Below are 27,794 nucleotides of genomic sequence, written 5' to 3' on the forward strand. Positions count from 1 at the left end.
ATGATTTTTGCTGACTCAGCTTGCACTTTACATAAATAGGAACTATTTTACGCGTTGCATTTAAAAAATACAGGTATTGTTGTTTAAACCTTAACCTGATTATTGTAGCCTGTGCACACTGTAACTTCGAAACCGCTATACTGTACAGCAGGCCTGGGCAATTATTTTGACTCGGGGGGGCAAGTGTGTGTGTGTGTGTGTGTGTGTGTGTGTGTGTGTGTGTGTGTGTGTGTGTTACGGACAGCAAAGCCCTGTCTGTCTGTTATTTCACTTTACCTTTTTCTGTGTTGATTGAGCTGTGTTGAAGCAGCAAAAAAGGACATTATGTTAAATGAAGAGTTTCTGTCTCTGATAGTTGATATAATAATGTAAGTACATCATTAAGCCTACATGAACTCCATGGTGTTCAGGGATGAATAGTCTCTCCTATTGCTATTGTACCATTTTTTCAGCTATAGTTACATTAATCATTAGTAATGCAGCAGCCTAGTTTTGAATGGCAGGGTCCCTGCTATCATAAAAAATATAACATTTACATAATAAAAATCAACTAACTTCCCAAATGCTGTATAAAATTAAGCATGATGAGTTGACTTGAAACTGTTTAATGTTGCACTTTTTATATGTAGAAGAAAAGTATTGACATTTTATTTAATCCGAGCAACAACTTGAGGCAGTTTAATGTGGATTAACGTGGACAATTATTATAGTGTTCCCAATGTTAAAAGGATAAAGCCATTGTTTACAAATTTGGTAAATAAATAACCCAAAATTTTATATTTTGTTGTTTTCTTACTGTACCGAAAATGAACCGAACCGTGACCTCTAAACGAAATTGTTGTGTACCGTTACACCCCTACTATTTATGTATACATATGTATATATACAGGACTGTCTCAGAAAATTAGAATATTGTGATAAAGTTCTTTATTTTCTGTAATGCAATTAAAAAAATAAAAAAAGTCATACATTCTGGATTCATTACACATCAACTGAAATATTGCTGAATATGGCATACAGCTTAAGAAAACTCAAAAATCGTATCTCAAAAAATTAGAATATTTCCTCAGACCAAGTAAAAAAAAAAAAGATTTATAACAACAAAACAAAATCAAACATTTGAAAATGTCAATTAATGCACTCAGTACTTGGTTGGGAATCCTTTTGCACGGATTACTGCATCAATGCGGCGTGGCATGGAGGCACCATGATTTTTGAGTTTTCTTAAGCTGTATGCCATAATCAGCAATATTAAAATAATAAAAGGCTTGCAATATTTCAGTTGATGTGTAATGAATCCAGAATGTATGACATTTTTGTTTCTAATTTTCTGAGACAGTCCTGTATATATTTACTTCTGTACAGTATGTTACCACTTTATATTAAACTGCAAAACAAAATGACGATTTTCTAATGAGCAAAATCCCTAAAACAAACCAAACATTTGATACATTGGCATCAAATGTTATTTAAAGGCCGACTTATTATTCAGCACACATACAGTTTTAAAGATAGAACTGTGCAAATGTTCCCGAGAGAATCCTGCAATGTGCAAAGTAATTCAAGCAATCAAGTTTGAAGCAAAGCAGCTGGAAGACTTTTCACGGTGTGATATTTGCAGCAGGAAGTTCTGTCGCTGCCTTTTTCACGCACAAAAAGCCCAAATGACTTGAACTCATTGAACGTGTGCCCCGGCTCACACTTTCTATATTTAGAAATAACTCGATGAAAAACTGCTGACATCCTTTTAGAAGTTTAGCTTACTCTTGTAATACTTTGCTGCTGTTGTTTCCCTGTTGGCAGATTGCAACTTATAGCTCGTTATCCCTTATCTTTATGAAGATAATAATGTTCATTTTTAATTGACATTGTTGTCATTATTGGTTTTGTGATAGTCAGTAGTGCAGACACTTCTGCACAGACATTGCAGTTTGAATATTAAAATAAATAAAAAAAACTAAATAATAAATAAATAAAATAAAATAAAACCTATGATGATTTTAGTCTAGATTTAAATGTGTATCTCGAAGTCGTCACAGCAAATTTCTTTTTTTCCAGACACGGTCGAAAATCAACTTCATAAACATATAGATTCACCCGGTCACAACAATAGGTGCACCTACACACTCTGATTGATTCAAACTCTGCATTAAAAAACTGCTTTTAGCCGCATTTATGTCACTGTCACGTCTGTGTTATTATGCACGTGCCAGGAATAGATTAAAATAATTATATATCCTACCCTTTTTCCTTCATAGCCTGAAGGAGAGGGGGAGGAGCTCCTCTTAATGTCTAAATAAGTACGTCCACCTCGCTCCGATGTCACAACGCAGCCAGACTGCAAAACCCCGCGAACAGAGGCATCCGAAAGTACAAAACCCAAAACCAGTGAAGTTGGCACGTTGTGTAATTTGTGAAGTGAATTGAAGTGAATTATATTTATATAGCGCTTTTCTCTAGTGACTCAAAGCGCTTCACATAGTGAAACCCAATATGTAAATTACATTTAAACCAGTGACCAAAGGTGAGGATGGGAACGTAGATCGACCGGTAAATTGAGAGCTTTGCCTTCCGGCTCAGCTCCTTCTTCACCACAACGGATCGATACAGCGTGCGCATTACTGAAGACGCCGCACCGATCCGCCTGTCGATCTCACGATCCACTCTTCCCTCACTCGTGAACAAGACTCCGAGGTACTTGAACTCCTCCACTTGGGGCAAGATCTCCTCCCCAACCCGGAGATGGCACTCCACCCTTTTCCGGGCGAGAACCATGGACTCGGACTTGGAGGTGCTGATTCTCATCCCAGTCGCTTCACACTCAGCTGCGAACCGATCCAGTGAGAGCTGAAGATCCTGGCCAGATGAAGCCATCAGGACCACATCATCTGCAAAAAGCAGAGACCTAATCCTGCAGCCACCAAACCAGATCCCCTCAACACCTTGACTGCGCCTAGAAATTCTGTCCATAAAAGTTATGAACAGAATCGGCGACAAAGGGCAGCCTTGGCGGAGTCCAACTCTCACTGGAAACGTGTCCGACTTACTGCCGGCAATGCGGACCAAGCTCTGGCACTGATCATACAGGGAGCGGACTGCCACAATCAGACAATCCGATACCCCATACTCTCTGAGCACTCCCCACAGGACTTCCCGAGGGACACGGTCGAATACCTTCTCCAAGTCCACAAAACACATGTAGACTGGTTGGGCAAACTCCCATGCACCCTCAAGGACCCTGCCGAGAGTATAGAGCTGGTCCACAGTTCCACGACCAGGACGAAAACCACACTGTTCCTCCTGAATCCGAGGTTCGACTATCCGGCGTAGCCTCCTCTCCAGTACACCAGTGTGGGTGGCACTGGGAGCAGGTGGGTAAAGTGTCTTGCCCAAGGACACAACGGCAGTGACTAGGATGGCGGAAGCGGGCATTGAACCTGGAACCCTCAAGTTGCTGGCACGGCCACTCTACCAACCGAGCTATACCGAGATATACTCGAACAAATATAGACAATTTAAGAGTAACAGACTATTCATACTTTTTATGCAAAAACACGTTTTGATGATTACACACACAACTAGACTCCAATGTGGTAAATTTTCACAACAATATCAGGAAAAAAAAATCAAGTAGGATAATCATTTTTGAATTTACCAGTCTGGAATCTTATCTTAAAGTCCAAGTGCTTTATTTGCAGAGCTTTATTTTGATAGAGTACCCTGCGTGCCAGCGGGCAGCTACATAATTTAACAAGGAGCAGATTTTGTTGTTGCTCATCTTCCTACGGGTACTTTTTAGTCTCAGTTTACTTTAGTACAAAATGCTGTGTCCTTGTGTCAGTGTGTAGAGTGATGGGAAGTGGCAGCACTTCTCTAAAGGCAAAAAGGGAGGGCAGGGAAAAAAATAATTTTATCACAAATTTATATGCCCATCTGTTTTGTTGTCATATTTTGACCTAGAAAAGCAGCGGATTCACATTACGGAACACAAAAGACCACTGGAGAGGGACTAAAACATGAAAAGCATTTTACTCCTGTTTGGGGTTTCCCTTTTTAAGGGCCGAGTCCTCTCAGGTTCTTTTGTGCTATTGACTGTCTCAATAAAATGAGGAGATTAGAATTTAGGTTTAACAATTGATTCCACAAATATTAACAATACCAGTTTGTTAAAAGCTGGCACGTTCTCCGAAGATGGTCCCTCTGGTCACTTGTTTTTGTCCATCGTGCTACACCCCTTCCAAGCGTGGCTGTTTTGGCTTTAATCCATCAAAACTGAAAGTTAATCCAAGTGTGTGTGAGCAAGAATACACACACATCTGCCCTCACTCCATTCCGTACCTCGCACCTCCTCTCACCATCAAAACTCGGGCACTACCGTAGCAACAAGGTGGACTCATTGTGCCCAAAAATGATTCCCTATGCATTCCATTCTACTTGAGGTGGAAATATCCCAAACACTCCACTAGAGAACATCCTTCCATCCATCCATCTTCTTCCGCTTATCCGAGATCGGGTCGCGGGGAAGCCCAGACTTCCCTCTCCCCAGCCACTTCGTCCAGCTCTTCCCGGGGGATCCCGAGGCGTTCCCAGGCCAGCCGGGAGACATAGTCTTCCCAACGTGTCCTGGGTCTTCCCCGTGGCCTCCTACCGGTCGGACGTGCCCGAAACACCTCCCTAGGGAGGCGTTCGGGTGGCATCCTGACCAGATGCCCGAACCACCTCATCTGGCTCCTCTCGATTACTTTGAGCTCCTCCCGAATGACAGAGCTTCTCACCCAGAGCCCCGCCACCCGGTGGAGGAAGCTCATTTCAGCCGCTTGTACCCGTGATCTTGTCCTTTCGGTCATAACCCAAAACTCATGACCATAGGTGAGGATGGGAACGTAGATCGACCGGTAAATTGAGAGCTTTGCTCCTTCTTCACCACAACGGATCGATACAGCGTCCGCATTACCGAAGACGCCGCACCGATCCGCCTGTCGATCTCTCGATCCACTCTTCCCTCACTCGTGAACAAGACTCCGAAGTACTTGAACTCCTCCACTAGAGAACAATTGAATAAAATGACTTTGCCACATGCCACATTTGCCCGAAACACCTCCCTAGGGAGGCGTTCGGGTGACATCCTGACCAGATGCCCGAACCACCTCATCTGGCTCCTCTCGATTACTTTGAGCTCCTCCCGAATGGCAGAGCTTCTCACCCTATCTCTAAGGGAGAGCCCCGCCAACCGGTGGAGGAAGCTCATTTCAGCCGCTTGTACCCGTGATCTTGTCCTTTCGGTCATAACCCAAAGCTCATGACCATAGGTGAGGATGGGAACGTAGATAGACCGGTAAATTGAGAGCTTTGCTTTCCGGCTCAGCTCCTTCTTCACCACAACGGATTGATACAGCGTCCGCATTACCGAAGACGCCGCACCGATCCGCCTGTCGATCTCACGATCCACTCTTCCCTCACTCGTGAACAAGACTCCGAAGTACTTGAACTCCTCCACTAGAGAACAATTGAATAAAATGACTTTGCCACATGTGAACCACTTGTTTTGACCCTGTGCCCCACTCTGTCCATTCTGTACCACGAGCAGCTGATGACCAAGCATCCGTCCAAGCGACTGGGCTGCGGCGCTGAAGGGGAGCGGGACGTCAAAGAGCACGCTTTCTTCAGACGTATTGACTGGGAACGCCTTGAGAACAAGGAGATACAGCCACCCTTCAAGCCCAAACTGGTAAGCCTAGTCTTCTACGCACACTTTTGAAACAGTAAACCGAAAACAAAATATGGCATTCAGTGGAAGAGTGGGTCCTGGATTCTGGCAAACTGGTTGTAGGTTCTTACAATCTGACCTGTACTACAACATTGAAGTTATCCAGGATCTCTTCTTTGTTGTCTGGCTTAACCTAGCCTAACATTCAAGATGTAGGATGCGAGGTTGCAGTACGCTGGATAATAACATGATTAGTCAAGCCATTAGCGTTTGTAGTAGGAGTAGGGGGTGATTAAAACTACTTGTTTCTGACTAAATCCTCAAACTTAACCTCTTAAGGCCCAAACTGTTTGTTTACATGCTTTTGTTTTATTTCTCTTTGCTATTTAGGCTTATTGGACCCTAATTAGAATAAAAACTAAGAATAATCTTTTGATATGAGGTACTTAGTCCATAAGTACACAAACGTGTACTTCATGTGTAGTGACATGCTAATTCTTATTTTTACACCTTTTTTTTCTTCCAAATTCCATTGTATGTTAAACTCTTCTGACACCACCAGATGGCAGTATAAGTGTCCACATAAGTGGCCATAAGACCCCAATTCAGTAGTGTACACAATTTTGGAAATAAGAGCTAAAAGGTGCTGTCCACGCATGTGGCCACTAAAAGGGGAACTGCACTTTTTTGGGGGAATTTTTTGGATTGTTTGCAATCTTTATGAAAGACGTGACGACAAATTATTATTTTGTAATTCATTCTAACTATTGAATACATTTCGATTCCAAAAGTCCGCTTACAATGGAGCCTAAGGGATCTCCTCTATTCTGCCTATAAATCCCTTAAAAAACACCCAAAGACCTCCATTAGGGTTTTATATACATGCTGTAAGTCAATCAATCAATCAATGTTTATTTATATAGCCCTAAATCACAAGTGTCTTAAAGGGCTGCACAAGCCACAACGACATCCTCAGTACAGAGCCCACATAAGGGCAAGGAAAAACTCACCCCAATGGGACGTCAATGGGTAAAAGTATATATATAATGTAGTAACAAGCAAATTTATAATAACATTTAATAATTACGTATTTTGGTCATTTTAAGCATATGCGGCGCATTAATCTAATAAACACATATTTTTTCTTCATCACTGATTTACTCACTGCAGACTTCACGAGAGCCAACTAACATAATAAAATATCACTTACTGTACAACGTCTGCTGTCATTAGGATGTTGACTGCTAGGATGTTCATATATACCCATTGAGATGAAGACTGACACATAATCATTGCGAAGAAAGGAGGTCGGGGTGGGTGACCGACCGTCTTTTTGTGTCGTTCTCGCCATTCCTGGATCTAAATTGGATGTCAAAGTGTACCAACTTGTCGAAATCGTCCTCAGCCTTTATGATCTACAATAAACATCCAAGGAGCAAGGAAGCGTGGAAACAGCAGACCACTCGATGATGTTACATAGGGAGACACTGTGGTGATCACATCGCCGCTATAAATAGTTTGTCTGCGTTAGCACTTCTAATAACAAAATTACTAATACTTGGTTAATATTCAAATCAGGAAATGTTAGGGGGGTAACGTTACGTGTATTTGTATTGAACCGTTTCTGTTCGGGGGTTTCGGTTCGGTTCGGAGGTATACCGAACGAGTTTCCATACGGACATATTAAGTAGCGTATCGCACGTTGTGTAAACAATACACACCGAGGCACAACACACGGCATGCTAGCAGCGACCGGGCTACGACAACATGTAAAAGCCAGAGCTGGAAGACCCTCCTGCCTCGTTAAGATCTCCCGTTTGGGAACACTTTGGCTGCGCGATACAACAATGGAGGACGGAGGTTTGCCGACATTGTTCAGCAGCTGCTTCTGACAACACGTCAAACATGCTAACCCATTTGAAGCGTCACCACCGCATTCAAGCAGCCTCTCCTCGGCGAGTCAGGCAGGGCTAAAGCAATAACAAATGTTTTTATAGCAGCAGATTTAAGTCCATATTGCATTAGAAACTAGATTTTGACCCACTTCTATGGTGGAAGAACAATAAGCCCATATATCCTCTTACTGCTAAGTTAGCCAGGCTGGGGGGGAAAAGAAAAGTTAATCTAAGGCTGAGTTGACTAAATAAGACCCGCCCACAAAACGGTGCATCCGGAAGCGACTGTCAGAAAGCGGCTTGAAGATGATCTGTAAAACATCATCTAAGCAACATTTTGAGCAAAGAACCAAGTGTTTTACATTTACAAAATAATAATAATAATAATAATAATAATAATATGACTCCTTTAATGTGCCCTATAATCCGGTGCGCCTTATATATGAAAAAATATCAAAAATAGACCATTCATCGGCAGTGCGCCTTATAATCCGGTGCGCCCTATGGTCCGGAAAATACGGTACATTGATTTTATTATTACGCTATATTTGCTTACAACAATGTTATATAGTTTTGCTTTGCTTGTGCGATAAATACCCATCAGTCGCTTTTTTCCTGTGATGGGTCGTCAGAGGGGGGATGCAGCCATTTATGCAGCTCATGAATACTGAACACAAGCCATTACAGTCCATCACGGGGCTTTTATAGTGACTAAACAACTCTGCCTCTCCAGATGTGTGGCACATGCACGCAATGAAGTACATGTACAGGATTACTGGCACTTCATCACGTTTGCGACATACATTAATGAATGATGTAATCTAAATCAGTAATACTGGACATCTTTTTTTAGTAGTAGTAGAGAAACTGATTCCAGATTGTCTGACCCCAGTCAAAACAGTTAGACCCAGAGAGTATATTAAGTTAAAGTTAAAGTACCCATATTCTCTGCATTTGACCCAGCACCCTTGATCACCCTCTGGGAGGTGAGGGGAGCAGTGAGCAGCAGCGGTGGCTGTACCCGGGAATCCTTTTTGGTGATTTAACCCCCAATTCCAACCCTTGATGCTGAGTGCCAAGCAGGGAGGTAATAGGTCCCATTTTTACAGTCTTTGGTATGACTCGGCCGGGGTTTGAACTCACGACCTACCGATCTCAGGGCGGACACTCTAACCACTAGGCCAGTGTTTTTCAACCTTTTTTTGAGCCAAAAAATAGAAATCATTAAAAAACGAGACTCAGTTGACAGTAAAAAGTTGTTGTCGCAATTGTTGGATTTGACTTTAAACCATAACCAAGCATGCATGACTATAGCTCTTGTCTCAAAGTAGGTGTACTGTCACCACCTGTCACATCACGCCCTGACTTATTTGGCGTTTTTTGCTGTTTTCCTGTGTGTAGTGTTTTAGTTCTTGTCTCGCGCTCCTATTTTGGTGGCTTTTTCTCTTTTTTTGGTATTTTCCTGGAGCAGTTTCATGTCTTCCTTTGAGCGATATTTCCCGCATCTACTTTGTTTTTAGCAATCGATAATTTTTTCGGTTGTTTTAATCCTTCTTTGCGGGGACATTGTTGATTGTCATGTCATGTTCGGATGTACATTGTGGACGCCGTCTTTGCTCCACAGTAAGTCTTTGCTGTCCTCCAGCATTCTGTTTTTGTTTACTTTGTAGCCGGTTCAGTTTTAGTTCCGTTCTGCATAGCCTTCCCTAAGCTTCAATGCCTTTTCCTAGGGGCACTCACCTTTTGTTTATTTTTGGTTTAAGCATTAGACACAGTTTTACCTTCACCCTGCCTCCCGCTGTTTCCGACATCTACAAAGCAATTAGCGACCGGCTTCCACCTACTGATATGGAGAAATATTACATGGTTACTCTGCCGAGCTCTAGACAACACAGACACTCAACAACAACACATCATTTACAAACTATATTTACTGGTTTGCAAAAATATTTTTAACCCAAATAGGTGAAATTAGATACACCAGACTGTATCTCACGACACACTAGTCTGCCACAATGGTTGAAAGACACTGCACTAGGCCAATACCGATACTGATCACGTGCTATCTGTACATTTTTCTACTTTCTTTATCTCATAAATTTTGTCCGAGCAAAACAAAGTCAATAGTACTCAATAACTAAACTAAAGTAAAAACTACTATCTAGTATATACTGCATGTGACTACAGTATGAGCCATAAATAATTCCATAGCTTCTTATCTCAATGTATAATTTATATGACGTCAATTTATTATGAAGCTCCCAGGAAGGCAAGTCATGTCAAACAAAACAATGCAAACAATTACATAGCATGAAGGACAGGCACTGTATGTGTGTCTTACATATATAAATATAGTATTTTTGTTCTTCTTTTAGCTCTCAGGGGCTCCGGTTCCTGCAAACAAGTTGAATCCAATTGCATCAACAAGATGAAAATGAAGTCTGAAAACCTTTGACCAGTTGACTTCATGTCTGTCGCCACCCATTAGGACTTTCAAAGTGTGAAATGCGATCCGCCTTGAAGACGGGAGTGTTTTATTTTGAAAGTAAACGGATACTTTATTTTGTGTTTGCGCGTGACTTCCTGTCCAACACTAGCAGATTTGAGTTAAATTGAACAGATTTGTTGCGGCGTCCGGCAAGATTAGAAGCTCCGTGTGTATTTAGTGCTGGAATGCAGAACAGCATGTCGGTGATGTACCGCGGGCGGTGGAAATTGACACAAAAAGTTAATAAAAACAAAAAGGGTCCGTCGGCGCACTTGTAGCGTCTCCGCTGCCGTTCCCCATTCAATGAAAATTTGGGGTAGGAGGGCGAAATATAACGCCTAAAATGCATTGAAAAGTCAGCGCCCTATAGGCATCGGTGTAAATGTTGCAAACAGAACCTTTAGGGTTTTTTTGTTTTTGTTTGGGCATTCCCTGATTACATAGCTGCTTCTAAAGGGAGGGGTCTCACTATACAGCAGCTGCACTGGGTCATAAACAGTTCAAACAAACGGTGCTTTGAGCGGTGTCAGGTTTGCCCCCTCTCTGCTCGTAGATTTCGGGTCCTTCCTGTGGCTGTCCAAGATCTGAGAAACCGGCGCATTCCATCGCACACAGTGGAGGTTTACAAGCTGTCCGCCTTTTGCTCGATAAGATCAAAGACAGCTTCGTAAGCAACAGTGGATAGTATCCCCGGGCAAACAGTCTTCACGCGGGGCAGCCTGAACTCATAGAAAACAAGTTGTGTGATAACTTATATACAATTATTCTGACACTGTTAATGTTTGCAAATTCTGAGAATATTTCCTTAGACACAATAGGACTTTGAAGGCAAAAAAAAATAAAAAATTAAATGAGTACTAGATAGTAGTTTTTACTTTAGTTTAGTTATTGAGTACTATTGACTTTGTTTTGCTCAAACAAAATGTATGAGATAAAGAAAGTAGAAAAATTTACAGAAAGCACATCAGTATAGGAATTGGTATCGGCCGATCTCACTCATGGATGATCGATATCGGAATCGGCAGCAGAAATCCCTGATCGGAACCTCTGTACTTAACACACAGCCAACATTGTCTCTATTCAAGTGGTCATTTCCATACTATTGTCCTTTTCAGATAAAGATGATGTGATAGAATAGTTGCTGGAATGTGAGAGGTGTACTCATTCTTGTGAAAGCGAGTTTGCAGGAGTGAAAAAAGAACTGAAGCTTTGTATCAATCAATCAATCAAAGTGAGTGTCTCAAATGGGTTGTACTTGTATAGCGCTTTTCTACCTTCAAGGTACTCAAAGCGCTTTGACACTACTTCCACATTTACCCATTCACACACACATTCACACACTGATGGAGGGAGCTGCCATGCAAGGCGCTAACCAGCACCCATCAGGAGCAAGGGTGAAGTGTCTTGCTCAGGACACAACGGACATGACGAGGTTGGTACTAGGTGGGGATTGAACCAGGGACCCTCGGGTCGCGCACGGCCACTCTTCCACTGCGCCACGCCGTCCCTTAAAGGGCTGCACAAACCACAACAACATCCTCGACCCAGATCCCACATCAGGGCAGGAAGAAACTCGACCCCAATGGGAACAAGGAGAAACATTGGAAGGGGGGCAGAGCAGAAAAGAGAGACGGCAGATCAACTGGTCTAAAAAGGGGCCTGGTTACGGTGTATGAATGAGTTTTAAGATGAGGTAGCATCTCGAACTGTTAGATTACTGGAGCCCGAATACAAAAAGCTCTATAGCCCGCAGACTTTTTGGGGGGGCTTTGGGAATGATTAATAAGCCGGAGTTCTAAGAACACAGATTTCAAGTCCACTTCCGCATTGAAGGGTAGCCGGCACATGCAAATTGCTTTGCCATAGCACAGTGAATGCTACTTCGCTGTAAAATGCGAAGAAACATGAGAAATGTCACGACCTACCATCATGTCCACCTCACTCGGCCATGCAATACCGCAGTGGTTAGAGTGTCCGCCCTGAGATTGGGTAGGTTGTGAGTTCAAACCCCGGCCGAGTCATACCAAAGACTATAAAAATGGGACCCATTACCTCCCTGCTTGGCACTCAGCATCAAGGGTTGGAATTGGGGGTTAAATCACCAAAAATGATTCCCGGGCACGGCCACCACTGCTGCTCACTGCTCCCCTCACCTCCCAGGGGGTGATCAAGGGTGATGGGTCAAATGCAGAGAATAATTTCGCCACACCTAGTGTGTGTGTGTGACAATCATTGGTACTTTAACTTTTTAAATAGCTCTTGTTCTACACCAACCTTTACCACTCAAAGAGCCATTTTGACCCGTTTCACAAAATAAAGAAAACAATGGGAGCCACAAAACTCTTTTGAAATTTAAAATGAAATAACACTGCATACAAAGTTTTTTTTTGCTTTGTGCTATGTATAAACCAGGGGTCTCAGACATGCGGCCTGCACCTTTGAAAGAAAATTTAATGTTAGTGCGGCCCGCAAGTTTCATATGAATGCCGCTTGACAGCATCACACTTGCCGACCCTCCCAATTTATTCGGGAGACATCCGGATTTCAGAGCAATTATTCTCTCGAATGTCTGCTGAATTTCACCCAAACAACAATAATAAGGGCGTGCTATGATGGCACTACCTTTAGCGCCCTCTACAACCTGGACAAACAGCTTGCGAGTCCAGTCACATGTTGTATGCGGCTTCTGCAGACACACAAAAGTAACTGCAAGGCATACTTGGTCAACAGCCATACAGGTCACACTGAGGGTGCCCGTTTAAACAACTTTAACACTCTTACTAATATGCGCCACACTGTGAACCCACACCAAACAAGAATGACAAACATTTCGGGAGAACACCCGCACCGTAACACAACATAAACACAACAGAACAAATACCCAGAATCCCATGCATCCCTAACTCTTCCGGACTACATCATGCACCCCCGCTACCACCAAACCCCCCACCTTTGTGCGTCGGTTGAGGTGGGCGGGGTTGGGGGGGGCGGGGTTTGGTGGTAGCGGGGGTGTATATTGTAGCCCGGAAAAGTTAGGGATGCATGGGATTCTGGGTATTTGTTCTGTTGTGTTTATGTTGTGTTACAGTGCGGATGTTCTCCCGAAAAAAGTGTAAAAGCGGACGCGACGACATATTGTAGAGGACGTTAAAGGCAGTGCCATCACGGCACAGCCTCGGTATTGTAGTCCAGGGGAAAGTCGGAGAACATTTGCCCCGGGAGAGACATTGAAATCCGGAAAAAACGGGAGGGTCGGCAAGTATGCAGCTGAGCCGCATCAGAGTGATCAAAGAGCCGCATGCGGCTCCGGAGCCGCGGGTTGCTGACCCCTGTTCTACATCTTTCCCACACCCCTCAAATACATCCGGACCGTCCCCTTCAGCCCACACATCCTTGCTCAATCTCACTTCATCCGCTCATGACAGCTGCAGAATTGCAATCAATACGCTGGCTGCACCCAGCTGAGAGATTCAAACCTTTTGACGAAAAAAAAAAAAAAACGTGTGGTAGAATGAGCGTCAAGGCGCGCTCACTAAGCGTTCATGCATCCCTCGGATGTGGTCGCCCAGGCAACACAGCAAGTGTACATAAACACCGGCGACTTCCACTGAGCTGGGAAACGAGGCTGAATTGTGCAGAATCCGCACACAGGTCGATCCACGCCCACTTGTGGATGGCCGCCATGCTTTATGGCTTTAAGGAGGATGCGGAAAGTAGGTCAAGTGGAGAAGCTGTTGATTGATAGTTCTGTGAGCAGAGGATGAGAAACAAGGAGTTGGAGGACCGTGTCATTGCACAGACGTCCTGAAACGTTAGGTAGCCCTAATAGGATATGTGGACACGTATACACACACACGGAATATCACTGCGGCCGTAAGACACAAAGATGTACGAACTGTTCCAAGGTGACTGCATATTGACAGTCTGTCTAATTCGCTCTGCACTTAATGGACTAAATGGGATTTATCTCCAATCTGACATGACCGCACCTGTGTTTGCATGCCTGAATCTTGTTATGCAAGACACCTATATCTTTTGGGCATTATTCCAGAAAGGATTACTTACTTGGTAGCTGAGGTTGAATCAGTACGTTTTTAGAAGTCTGCCCAAAGGCAGTCAACCAAACTTTGCTTGGATTTGGTACCAGTTGTTACAAATTCCTCGTTGGTGCTCTGCCAGGCATTATTTTTCAAGTTTAACAATCAAAGTATGTCCAGGGTGAAAGTTCTGTGGACAGATGAAACTAAAATGTAGTTGTTTTGCCACAATACCCAGCAATATGTTTGGAGGGGAAAAGGTGAGGCCTTTAATCCCAGGAACACTATTCCTACCGTCAAGCATTATGGTGGTAGTAGTATGCTCTGGGCCTGTTTTGCTGCCAATGGAACTGGTGCTTTACAGAGAGTAAATGGGACAATGAAAAGGGAGGATTAACTCCAAATTCTTCAGGACAACCTAAAATCATCAGCCCGGAGGTTGGGTCTTGGGCACAGTTGGGTGTTCCAACAGGACAATGACCCCAAACACATGTCAAAAGTGGTAAAGGAATGGCTAAATCAGGCTAGTCAAGGTTTTAGAATGGCCTTCCCAAAGTCCTGACTTAAACGTGTGGACAATGCTGAAGAAACAAGTCAATGACAGAAAACCAACACATTTAGCTGAACTGCTCCAATTTTGTCAAGAGGAGTGGTCAAAAATTCAGACAGAAGCTTGTGGATGGCTACCAAAAGTGCCTTATTGCAGTGAAACTTGCCAAGGGACATGTAACCAAATATTAATATTGTTGTATGTTTGTGACCAACAAGTATGTGCTCCAATCGATCTATCACACAAAAATAAGAGTTGCAGAAATTACTGGAAACCCAAGACAGCCATGACATTATGTTGTTTACAAGTGTATGTAAACTTTTGACCACGACTGTATATATAGACACACCTTCTCATTCAATGAGATTTCTTTATTTTCATGACTATTTACATTGTAGATTGTCACTGAAGGCATCAAAACTATGAATGAACACATGTGGAGTTATGTACTTAACAAAAAAATGGTGAAATAACTGAAACATTTTTTTGTATTCTAGTTTCCTCAAAATAGCCACCCTTCGCTCTGATTACTGCTTTGCACACTCTTGGCATTCTCTCGATGAGCTTCAAGCACACCTGTGAAGTGAAAACCATTTCAGGTGACTACTTCTTGAAGCTCATCGAGAGACTTTGGGCACCCCTGCAGTAGAAGCTAACTGTTTATGCCCACTAAAGTCAATCAATCAATCAATCAATGTTTATTTATATAGCCCTAAATCACAAGTGTCTCAAAGGGCTGCACAAGCCACAACGACATCCTCGGTACAAAGCCCACATAAGGGCAAGGAAAAACTCACCCCAGTGGGACGTCGATGTGAATGACTATGAGAAACCTTGGAGAGGACCGCATATGTGGGTAACCCCCCCCCCCCCCCCCCTCTAGGGGGGGGCATACCCACATATGCTCTGCCCCCTAAACTATGCGGGAAAGTCTTACTACTGTAGTATATTTGTTCATCCTCTCGTCACATGGTTGTCTTACGTCAGAACCGGAAGTAGTAAAATCAGCTGTTCACCTGGCTGGTTTATTCTGTGTGATAAAAGAGGGGATTAATGGGGAAGTCCTTCTTTAGCTGCCGCCTTGTTTTATCATGTATTGGTGCCTTTGCACAAGTCAATGTTTAGTTTTGTATGCACCATAAAGCAACACCAAATCCGTACTTTGGAGCAATGTTTAAGGACTCTGTTGTTTGGGTTGGTAGTTCCCGTCGCAGACGAGCCATCATGGTCGTTGTTGAGGGAAGAGTGGTTTGATGTTGGATGCTAGAAAATGTCCGATGCATTGCAACAGTCAGACTTAATGCATTGTTGCAGCTCGGTGATTTATGAGCAAGCCATGCAATGCGCGTTTGCAAGACGAGCGGGTGTGGCGCGCGTAGGGATGATGTTTGATAAGAAATTATCGAGTTCGAGCCCATTATCGAATCCTCTTATCAGACCGATTCCTTATAGATTCTCTTATCGAATCCAGATAGGTTGTTGTATATGGGAAAAAACACAATATTTGGTTTAATAAAAGCTCACTTTTATTTTATAAGAAAAAATACAACAAAATAAATAAATAAATATTGATTGTTACCCCCTAAAAAAACAAAACAAAAAAAAAACTGTTGTTGCCCAAAGTATATTAAGTGGGATTTTTCATAAAAACAAATATATACAGTAACACAAAAACAACCTGTCTCTGTGATCACTATAGGTGTATAAATAATAATATAGTGTTAAATAAAATCAGTCCCTTGGGCACAAAACTGAAAATAATACAGCTCTCCAAAAAGTGCACTTCTGCTGCTATTGGAACATACTAACTACACACACTACGACACTAAGAACACCACAGTCATCAATCAACAATTCTTCCCCCCTTACATGAGAGCGAAGCCTGGCAATAATTGCATATTGCCTGTTCTGCCCTCACTATACGTGTTGAGGTTAGCTAACAAACAATCCAAAGCAGATTAATCCATTAAGGCTCTTTATTGTTGTTGATCTTGCTTTGTCTTTTCTTATCTTTACTTTTGTCTTGCACTGGACTGTTATTTTTTTTTTTTTTAAACTGAAATACACACAATGACAAATGTATAAGCTATGTGATTCAATTAACATACTGAAATGTAATACACAATATGTAAATATTAGCTTCACACAAATATACAGTACTATCATCAAACAAATACTTCTGAGTGTTGAAACTATTTCGATGGTGGAAATACACGACTGGCAGCCATTTTAAGTCCTCAAAACATTCATTGAAACAGTGCACAAAAATAGTTTTTCAATAAACATCTTATTATCAAATGTAACCACTTTCCACCTTAATATTGAGTTACATAAACAAGTTAAACAGTTTACTTACAGACTTATCTTTTCCAAGGCTTGTAAGAGCTAACACAACTTGTCTACTTCTCAATTGTCTCAACCCGGAAGTGCCCAAACTAATGACGCGTAGTAATTTCATATCACCACAAGGTGTCAGTAAGAGTCTACAATCAAATGAGCATAACATTGCAGGTCCCACAGGGCATTTCCTGTACGTGGGAAGGGATTCGTTCCCAGGGATTTTTCTTTACTATAGTGGCCTCGATAACAGGAACCGGTTCTCAAAAAGGGATTTGAGTCCATGGAATCGTTTTTTTTCTTATCTAACAACCGGGAGAACCGATTTGGAACATACATGATAAATGATAAATGGGTTGTACTTGTATAGCGCTTTTCTACCTTCAAGGTACTCAAAGCGCTTTGACACTACTTCCACATTTACCCATTCACACACACATTCACACACTGATGGAGGGAGCTGCCATGCAAGGCGCTAACCAGCACCCATCAGGAGCAAGGGTGAAGTGTCTTGCTCAGGACACAACGGACATGACGAGGTTGGTACTAGGTGGGGATTGAACCAGGGACCCTCGGGTCGCGCACGGCCACTCTTCCACTGCGCCACGCCGCCCCATCCCTAGGTGCGCGGCCACGCTCGGGGGATGTGGCCACGGTGTGGAGAGCCATGAGAAGAGAGACTGAAGAGGTGTTTTCAGGTGTTAAAGGCGGGTTTATTGGTAATTCTCCAGATGGGGGTGTTACTGATGTCATAATAATACTTTTTTTTTAATCTGTTTTCGTGATCAATCGGTAGGGTCCCAAAAAACGACTGGTCAATCGTAATCGACGGGTTGGCGACACCTGAAATACATGATGTGCATCCAATCTTTTCTTCTCTAAATAACGTAAGTGTCAAGTGAAGTGAGGTAGCAGTAACCTCTTGGTGATCATAAATTGTGTTGTGTTTAGGAGGGAGTATAGGCGGCACAGGCCACAAGAGGGCGTAGTAAGCTCAATGATTTATTATACATATGCACTATATATATAATAAACAATACTAATAATATCCACTAGAGAATGGAGTGTGACTAATCCAAAAGAGGTATATGGTGTGAGACTATGTGGAGGAATTAATGAGTGTATTACCGGGAGTGTTGAGCGAGAGAGGCGGAAGTCCCGAAGGGGAAAGACAGGCTCGAGTGTCTGTGAGACAGGCGTCAAAAGGGTCCGTGTCCAAGCAGGGGTCGAAGTTCGAGGGAGGCAGTCCAAAGTCCAAAGGGGAGTCAAGGCACACAGCTCGATCACGGGAGACACGGGACGCACTGCAGGAAACACAAAGGACATAAGACACGGGAACTGGGAAGCCACAGAGAGAGATCAAGTACGCGGGAGGGAAGCCAGAGACGGGATGCTTACTATGAGGAGTTAACTACGTTCCGGCCCGGAACGCTGGTCTACACCACTGGCTTGAGAAGCACATAATTATTGATATCATTTATGAGCTATGGAAACTAAGGACCAGGAGAAATATGTATTTAATTTTAAATGTAACCTTCTTCTGATTATAATGCCCTTAGCTATCAAGGCAGAAATTAAATGTCAACACAAGCATGGAAAACAGACAATGTAAATAATAATTATAAAATCGCATTGAACACTTAACAATATCTATCAATCAATCAATGTTTATTTATATAGCCCTAAATCACAAGTGTCTCAAAGGGCTGCACAAGCCACAACGACATATGCAGTATAGAGCCCACATAAGGGCAAGGAAAAGGCACCCCAGTGGAACGTCGATGTGAATGACTATGAGAAACCTTGGAGAGGACTGCATATGCGGTCTCTAGGGGAGACCGAAAGCAATGGATGCCGAGTGGGTCTGACATAATATTGTATATTAGTGAAAGTCCAGTCCATAGTTTTTTTATTTAAAAAAGAAGAAGCACAGAAAGATCATCAAGGACTGGTGCGCTGAGTGTTGCAGGAGATGAGCGCCCGTGGGCGTGTCCCGAGGCGTGCTCCACGGGGCTCATTAATGAATGCGCACTGGCATGCGCCCAGGCCGTGACAAATGGTTTACATTTTTAGAACAAATATTTTTCCTAAGAGTGTAAAAAATCCACACCATCCCATTTTAAATATTTTTTCATGATCGATTTTACATTTGCCTCTAAACCTTTCAAAATGAAGCCTAAATCGTCACTGATTCAGGTCAATAAATCTCCTGGAACCCAAAAGTACCTCTCGGCTTCGTGATTGCAACCCACCTATATAGACTTTGTATTTAACATTCCTAATTTACATTTACATTACATTTCAAAAGAGTGCTTTAATGTGGCGTAATCCATCATCATTATTCATCTGATTAGCGATTGTAATTTGCAGCGCAGAATAACTCAAAATCCGTGAAACGTCTTTGGCAAGACATTTGCCCAAGTAGTGTTGCCAAAATGTGCATTTGATCCGATAGTGACACGCTGCAGAAGCAAACAAGTGTGGGAGACGCTAAACAGCCCGTTAGTCCTCTTCATGGGAAATGTGCGGACTCAAAAAACAAGACGTAAAAGTCAACCGACAGAAAGTATTGTACACTGAGTCTTCCTTTCACCGAAGCACTTCTATATTAAAATAGCAAATTAACAACACAAAAGGAGTAACTAATCCACAATAATGTGGATAAATGTGTGTCCCTTAAAAACATTTTTTAAATGTGTTAAATAAACAATTTCCGATTCTTAAGTTTCTTTACTCATTAAAAATGAAACACACATGCAGATAACATACACTCAAAATTAATTATATTTAATTGTAATTCATTTAAATGAATCCATAGAAACCTTGTGTTTAATCTCATCACAATATTTACCGTATTTTCCGGACTATAAGGCGCTTTTAAAATCCTTTTTTTCCCCTCAAAACTCGACAGTGCGCCTAATGTAAGGAATAAGTTTGGTTGAGCTTACCCACCTCGAAGCTATTTTATTTAGTACATGGTGTAATGATAAGTGTGACCAGTAGATGGCAGTGAAACACAAGCGATAAGTGTAGGCTGCACTATGATGGCAGTCTCACACACAAAGAGATATGTGTAGACTGCAATATGACTCAAGTAAACAACACCAACATTTTAAATGTTCCATTGAAAATATAGAACATTACACACGGCGCTCAAAAATCTACCAAATGGTTTAGTAGGACTTTGGTAAGCCATGATGGATTGTACTTTGCTTCAACATACGAGTATTATTATAGTGTGTGTATAAGGTAAGACATATTATCTGGCGTTTTGTTTCGCAATATTATGCAAAATAAACTTTTCTTACCTTCTGGTACCTGCTGATCTGTATTTGGGATCTGCATAAGTCCTGAAAAATTGTGTGCGTCTGTCCTCGATAAGCTTCTTCTTTTTCTCTATCTTCTTGTTATGGGATATTCATCCTCCGCTGTTGCCATTTCTAATATAAAGTAGTGTAAACTCGCCATGAAAGCGCTAAAACATACCGGTGTAGTGAGTTTACATTATTCACCCAAGGGACTTTAGTTATTAGAGAGTTCCGGTCGGACAGTTTTTCACGGGACACATTTCCGGCGTTGTTGTTGCACTAGTGAGCCACGGATGAGGAGATGCTGCTCCGTTATTGATTGAAGTAAAGTCAGAATGTCATTAAAACAGTTAGCTCCATCTTTTGACACTTCTTCCACTCCCGTCCTTGCACGCTACACCGCTACAACAAAGATGACGGGGAGAAGACGCTGCCAAAGGTGAGCCACGTAAATAAGACCGCCCACAAAACGGCGCATCTTGAAGCGACTGTCAGAAAGTGGCTTGAAGATGATCTGTAAAACATCATCTATGCAACATTTTGACCAAATAACCACCACTACATGTTATGTAGACCACAAGGAAGTCTTTTACATTTAGGAAAAATAATAATAATATGACTCTATAATCCAGTTCGCCTAATATATGAAAAAAGATCAAAAATAGACCATTCATCGGCAGTGCCTTATAATCCGGTGCGCCCTATGGTCCGGAAAATACGGTAATCAATCAAAATGTTTTTATATAGGACATAATCACAAATGCCTCAAGGGACTTCACAAACCACAACGACTGAACCCACATCCGGGCAAGAAAAAAACTCGACCCAATGGGAACAATGAGAAACCTTGGTAGGGTCCGCAGTTCGGTTAATACCGTGAGAGTCCAGTCCCTAGGGAGGCCAGCAGGGGGATTCTCTTGTATGTAGCCAAGTCGGGACACCGAGACATCACCAACTGATGCAGAGGAGTGGTCCACCACTGGTCCTGACTTGGAACACCTAGTGCCTCCTCCGTGGAAACTGATCCATGGTCACCTGATAAACTCTCCCCGCAGGATAGAGGGGCAGAGCCGAAAAGAGAAGCGGCAGATCAACTGGTCTAAAAAGAGGTCTATTTAAAGGCTAGGGTATATAAATGAGTTTTAAGATGGGACTTAAATGCTTCTACTGAGGTAGCATCTCTAACTGTTGCCGGGAGGGCATTTGAGAGTACTGGTGTCACGGTTGGGTAGGCGCGGGTCATTCTCCCAGGATGCAGACAGAAACTCCAGAGGCCAGGTGCAGGGGAGACAATGATTTATTGTCTATAAATCATGCAAAACCCACAAAAAGACTAGCGTGCAGATGGAACGGGAAGCTAAGCTAAAGAAATAGCTAGCGTGAAGGCTTAGCATAAAAACAGGCAGACAAAAGCAAGCTCTGGAATCGTAGGGCAAGGAAACAAGAAATAATCCAACGTAACTGTCGCATACCTTAAACAAGGAAGCCAGACTGAGTGTGGCGAACAACGGGAATAAATAGCTCTGTCCCGAACACTAATCAGAGGCAGGTGAAAACAATCCGCAGTCAAAACAGGAACTGAGGGAATCGAAAACTAAACAAACATGATCGGGGCAGCGGATCATGATAACTGGAGCCCGAATACAAATAGAAAACGCTCTCGAGCCCGCAGACTTTTTTGTTTAAATCACTAATAAAAACACTACATACTACCTTGGGTTTGAAATTTCAGCGATGGCGCATATTCTTCTTTTCTGAACACAAACCGTCCGTAACTGACTTCAGGCAGGATAGTGTTTTGTTTACTGTGACTTTGGAAGCAGACTTTTGGTCATCTCAAAGTTGTACGCCCTCAAGGTCTGCAAGCTCTGTGCTGGTTCTGAATCCTACTTCATACCAGGTAGCTGAAGTGAGTGTTTCTTGTCACTTTTTGGTCCCAAACCAATGTTTGATGCTGAACTAGACTCCTTGTGATCTAATTGTATCTGTAGCTAGAGTTAAAGGTTATGTGAGGTTTTCCGCAAAATGCTGATGCAATGATTAGGATTCCTCCATGCTAGTCATTGAAGGCTGTTATTAGTCATTGGGAATCGAGTCATTTTTGTAGAATGTACAAACCCTGTTTCCATATGAGTTGGGAAATTGTGTTAGATGTAAATATAAACGGAATACAATGATTTGCAAATCCTTTTCAACCCATATTCAGTTGAATATGCTACAAAGACAAAATATTTGATGTTCAAACCCATAAACTTTTTTTTTTTTGCAAATAATAATTAACTTGGAATTTCATGGCTGCAACACGTGCCAAAGTAGTTGGGAAAGGGCATGTTCACCACTGTGTTACGTGGCCTTTCCTTTTAACAACACTCAGTAAACGTTCGGGAACTGAGGAAGCACATTTTTTAAACTTCTCAGGTGGAATTATTTCCCATTCTTGCTTGATGTACAGCTTAAGTTGTTCAACAGTCCGGGGGTCTCCGTTGTGGTATTTTAGGCTTCATAATGCGCCACACATTTTCAATGGGAGACAGGTCTGGACTACAGGCAGGCCAGTCTAGTACCCGCACTCTTTTACTATGAAGCCACGTTGATGTAACACGTGGCTTGGCATTGTCTTGCTGAAATAAGCAGGGGCGTCCATGGTAACGTTGCTTGGATGGCAACATATGTTGCTCCAAAACCTGCATGTACCTTTCAGCATTAATGGCGCCTTCACAGATGTGTAAGTTACCCATGTCTTGGGCACTAATACACCCCCATACCATCACAGATGCTGGCTTTTCAACTTTGCGCCTAGAACAATCCGGATGGTTCTTTTCCTCTTTGGTCCGGAGGACACGACGTCCACAGTTTCCAAAAACAATTTGAAATGTGGACTCGTCAGACCACAGAACACTTTTCCACTTTGTATCAGTCCATCTTAGATGAGCTCAGGCCCAGCGAAGCCGACGGCGTTTCTGGGTGTTGTTGATAAACGGTTTTCGCCTTGCGTAGGAGAGTTTTAACTTGCACTTACAGATGTAGCGACCAACTGTAGTTACTGACAGTGGGTTTCTGAAGTGTTCCTTAGCCCATGTGGTGATATCATTTACACACTGATGTCGCTTGTTGATGCAGTACAGCCTGAAGGATCGAAGGTCACGGGCTTAGCTGCTTACGGGATTTCTCCAGATTCTCTGAACCCTTTGATGATATTATGGACCGTAGATGGTGAAATCCCTAAATTCCTTGCAATAGCTGGTTGAGAAAGGTTTTTCTTAAACTGTTCAACAATTTGCTCACACATTTGTTGACAAAGTGGTGACCCTCGCCCCATCCTAGTTTGTGAATGACTGAGCATTTCATGGAATCTACTTTTATACCCAATCATGGCACCCACCTGTTCCCAATTTGCCTGTTCACCTGTGGGATGTTCCAAATAAGTGTTTGATGAGCATTCCTCAACTTTATCAGTATTTATGGCCACCTTTCCCAACTTCTTTGTCACGTGTTGCTGGCATCAAATTCTAAAGTTAATGATTATTTGCACACAAAAAAAAATGTTTATCAGTTTGAACATCAAATATGTTGTCTTTGTAGCATATTCAACTGAATATGGGTTGAAAATGATTTGCAAATTATTGTATTCCGTTTATATTTACATCTAACACAATTTCCCAACTCATATGGAAACGGGGTTTTATGTGCATTTATTTATGTATTTATTTTTATTTATTTATTTGACACATTGCTACCCATTGGTAACCAATGTTAAAGTACATAAGGCTTCTAGCCAAGGGATAATTTGCAACCCTCGTCCCTGGTTAGGCTTTTACAGAAAAGTTGAGAAAAGTGATACAAAAAGATTAGGACAAGTACAAAATAAAAATACATAAAAAAATAATTGGCCCCATTTGTCCTTACAGTTCTAGTGCTCACACTTCTGATTTTCCTTAAGCCATAAATACATAAGTACATAAATCACCCCTACCAGCTACAATAAGTTACAAAATCCAATGAAGGAACAACAGTGGTCCTCAGTAAACAGCTGGTGAGACCGTTCAAATGTGTTCGCTGCTAATCAAATATTCAGTCGGTGTGGTCAGATGAGGTGAGGTCTTCTCGTGGTAGCGAGGTAGAGGAAGAGCGCGAAAGCGATCTTAATGGGAGGCGGGCCGATATTTATCATCCTAGGGAGCTGACTTCTTTTAATATGCTTGAGTGCAGAGGCGTGCATGCGGAGAAAGAGAGGGAGGCAAAGAGATTAAATACGAGAGAAAGTAGGTCAAAATCCCATGTAGGACACTTTGTCACTGACGATGAATCAACAGCTTGGGTCATCAACCGAGAAGATTTGGTCGAATCCAATGACGAAGAGGACATGCATACCATTTTATATGAAGGCAGTGGTCCAGATCTCCATCTTGTCATTATTGATCATCTATGTTTCTTCTTTTGTTTTAGTTGACTTTCTGTCATCCTCTCTTATGAGCTCGTAAAGAACAGTGTTCCGTCCAGTGATGGTCCTCAATGTGAATATGTTGCTCTTGTACAATTCTACAGACATCCAGCTGAAGCAAAACTTTTTCATCATTTTAAACAGCTGTGCCCTGTGATTAGATCAGAGGTGGGTAGAGTAGCCAGAAATTGTACTCAAGTAAGAGTAAAGTTAAAGTTAAAGTACCAATGATTGTCACACACACACTAGGTGTAGCGAAATTATTCTCTGCATTTGACCCATCACCCTTGATCACCCCCTGGGAGGTGAGGGGAGCAGTGGGCAGCAGCAGTGGCCGCGCCCGGGAATCATTTTGGAGATTTAACCCCCAATTCCAACCCTTGATGCTGAGTGCCAAGCAGGGAGGTAATGGGTCCCATTTTTATAGTCTTTGGTATGACTCGGCCGGGGTTTGAACTCACAACCTACCGATCTCAGGGCGGACACTCTAACCACTGTTACTTTAGAGATTTATTACTCAAGTAAAAGTAAGGAGTAGTCACCCAAATATTTACTTGAGTAAAAGTAAAAAGTATGTTGTGAAAAAACTACTCAAGTACTGAGTAACTGATGAGTAACATACACACTCATATCATATATATATATATATATATATATATATATATATATATATATACACACATACATACATATACATTGATATATACAGTATATAATTTATAAGTATTTATTTTGCTGTTTTTGTTTACATGTTAAAGGTGTTTTAATGAATATACATGCATGTTCAACATATAGATTCCTTTCTTTAATGAAGACTAGAATATAAGTTGGTGTATTACCTGATTCTGATGACTTGCATTGATTGTAATCAGACAGTCGTGATGATAACGTCCACGTTTTCAAATGGAGAAGAAAAGTTCCTCCTTTCTGTCTAATACCACATGAAAGTGGTGGGTTTTTGGCATCCTATTTGTCCAGTTTCCATATTCGTTTTTATGCACTTTACAAGAAATATATTGGCGTCAAACTCCGTAGCTTGCTAGCTTGTTTACGCTGGCTTTCGGAGACTCTTGTTTTGAAAGCGCAGGCGCGATGGCGCGGCACTTTTATTGTGAAGACAGGAACGTCCTCATGTGCGGTCAGTCTTGAGGCTTTTGACGGTACGGTTGAAATAAAACAAGTATCTTTTTTCCCTCACACTTTTGATTGATTGATTGGAACTTTTATGAGTAGATTGCACAGTACAGTACATATTCCGTACAATTGACCACTAAATGGTAACACCCCAATAAGTTTTTCAACTTGTTTAAGTCAGGTCATGTGACCACCTGGCTCTGTTTGATTGGTCCAACGTCACCAGTGACTGCATCTGATTGGTGGAACGAAGTGAAACGTCACCAGTAAGGCAGGCACTTTGAAGGTCTGTCTGACAGACCAAAACAAACAAAGCGTGCATTAACAGATCGATAAAAATTAGTAGCGAGTAGCGAGCTGAATGTAGATAAAAGTAGCGGAGTAAAAGTAGCGTTCCTTCTCTATAAATATACTTAAGTAAAAGTAAAAGTATGTTGCATTAAAACTACTCTTAGAAGTACAATTTATCCCAAAAGTTACTCAAGTAGATGTAACGGAGTAAATGTAGCGCGTTAAAAGTTAAAGTTAAAGTACCAATGATTGTCACACACACACTAGGTGTGGCGAGATTATTCTCTGCATTTGACCCATCACCCTTGATCACCCCCTGGGAAGTGAGGGGAGCAGTGGGCAGCAGCGGTGGCCGCGCCCGGGAATCATTTTGGTGATTTAACCCCCAATTCCAACCCTTGATGCTGAGTGCCAAGCAGGGAGGTAATGGCTCCCATTTTTATAGTCTTTGGTATGACTCGGCCGGGGTTTGAACTCACAACCTACCGATCTCAGGGCAGACACTCTAACCACTAGGCCACTGAGTAGGTTACTACCCACCTCTGGATTAGATCAGATTTGTTTACCCTAAAGTGAAACAGATCAGATTTTTTCTGACAGTCTAAATCAGACCTAAACAAATTAAGGCCCAGGGGCCACATTCGGCCCGTTAAGCTTTTCAATCTGGCCCGCCGGACATTCCCAAATATTTTTTTTAGATCTTTAAGATGGAAACTGTAGCTGCCATTATGATGTGCATTGTTTATTGAATGGATCCCCATTAGCTGACGCCAAGGCGACTGCTAGTCTTCCTGGGGTCCATATAGGAGCATACAAAATTAAAATACATGCATTAACAGACATTATACAATCAGTGATCAATCAATCAATTCAATCCTTTATTGTCCTTGTCATAATAACACTTAAGTCATACATGTCAACAGGATTTTGTTTGAGCTTCGTCTAGCTTAGGCCTGGGCAATTATTTTGACTCGGGGGCCAAATTTTGAGAAAAAAATGTGTCTGGGGGCCGGTATATCTATTTTTAGGAACACTAATATAAAACCTCACAATAATGTCTAAATGCTAAAAACGTTATTATAAGTCGCCTTAAAAAACGGAATGGAATTTTACATTTTTTTTACTGAATGAGACACCCAGAATGTACATGAAAATAAAGAATGTGGGATTTACAATATTGACTAAAAACAACAACAAAAAAACAATATTAACTATGAACAATAAAACACTGAATACTGAAAACATATGAACTTTACTTAGAAAAAATCCCAGCCTTTTTCTGATATTTTTTTTTTTAAGTACAAAAACGAGACAATTTTGTGGAATTTTGCGATGAAAACAGACGACTTAATAGCTGGCCACCATGCTGTCCCAAAATGTCCTCTACAATCCGTGACGTCACGCGCAGGCGTCATCATACCGAGACGTTTTCAGCAGGATATTTCGCGCAAAATTTAAAATTGCACTTTAGTAAGCTAACCCGGCCGTATTGGCATGTGTTGCAATGTTAAGATTTCATCATTGATATATAAACTATCAGACTGCGTGGTCGGTAGTAGTGGGTTTCAGTAGGCCTTTAAAGGCATACATGCCAACCTTGAGACCT

General features: G+C 42.0%; 1 protein-coding gene across 1 annotated transcript in view; it reads left to right on the top strand.

Moving 5' to 3' along the window:
* prkcaa (protein kinase C, alpha, a) overlaps nucleotides 1-27,794 on the top strand; it is a 407,487-nt gene that overhangs the window by 360,524 nt on the left and 19,169 nt on the right. The window contains exon 16 of the mRNA XM_061922863.2: nucleotides 5,588-5,728. Coding sequence (XP_061778847.1) covers nucleotides 5,588-5,728 — 141 coding nt within the window. The remainder of the gene's footprint in view (nucleotides 1-5,587; nucleotides 5,729-27,794) is intronic.

This window comes from Nerophis lumbriciformis, linkage group LG27 (genome assembly GCF_033978685.3).
Source record: "Nerophis lumbriciformis linkage group LG27, RoL_Nlum_v2.1, whole genome shotgun sequence".
In the NCBI taxonomy this organism is placed as follows: domain Eukaryota; kingdom Metazoa; phylum Chordata; class Actinopteri; order Syngnathiformes; family Syngnathidae; genus Nerophis; species Nerophis lumbriciformis.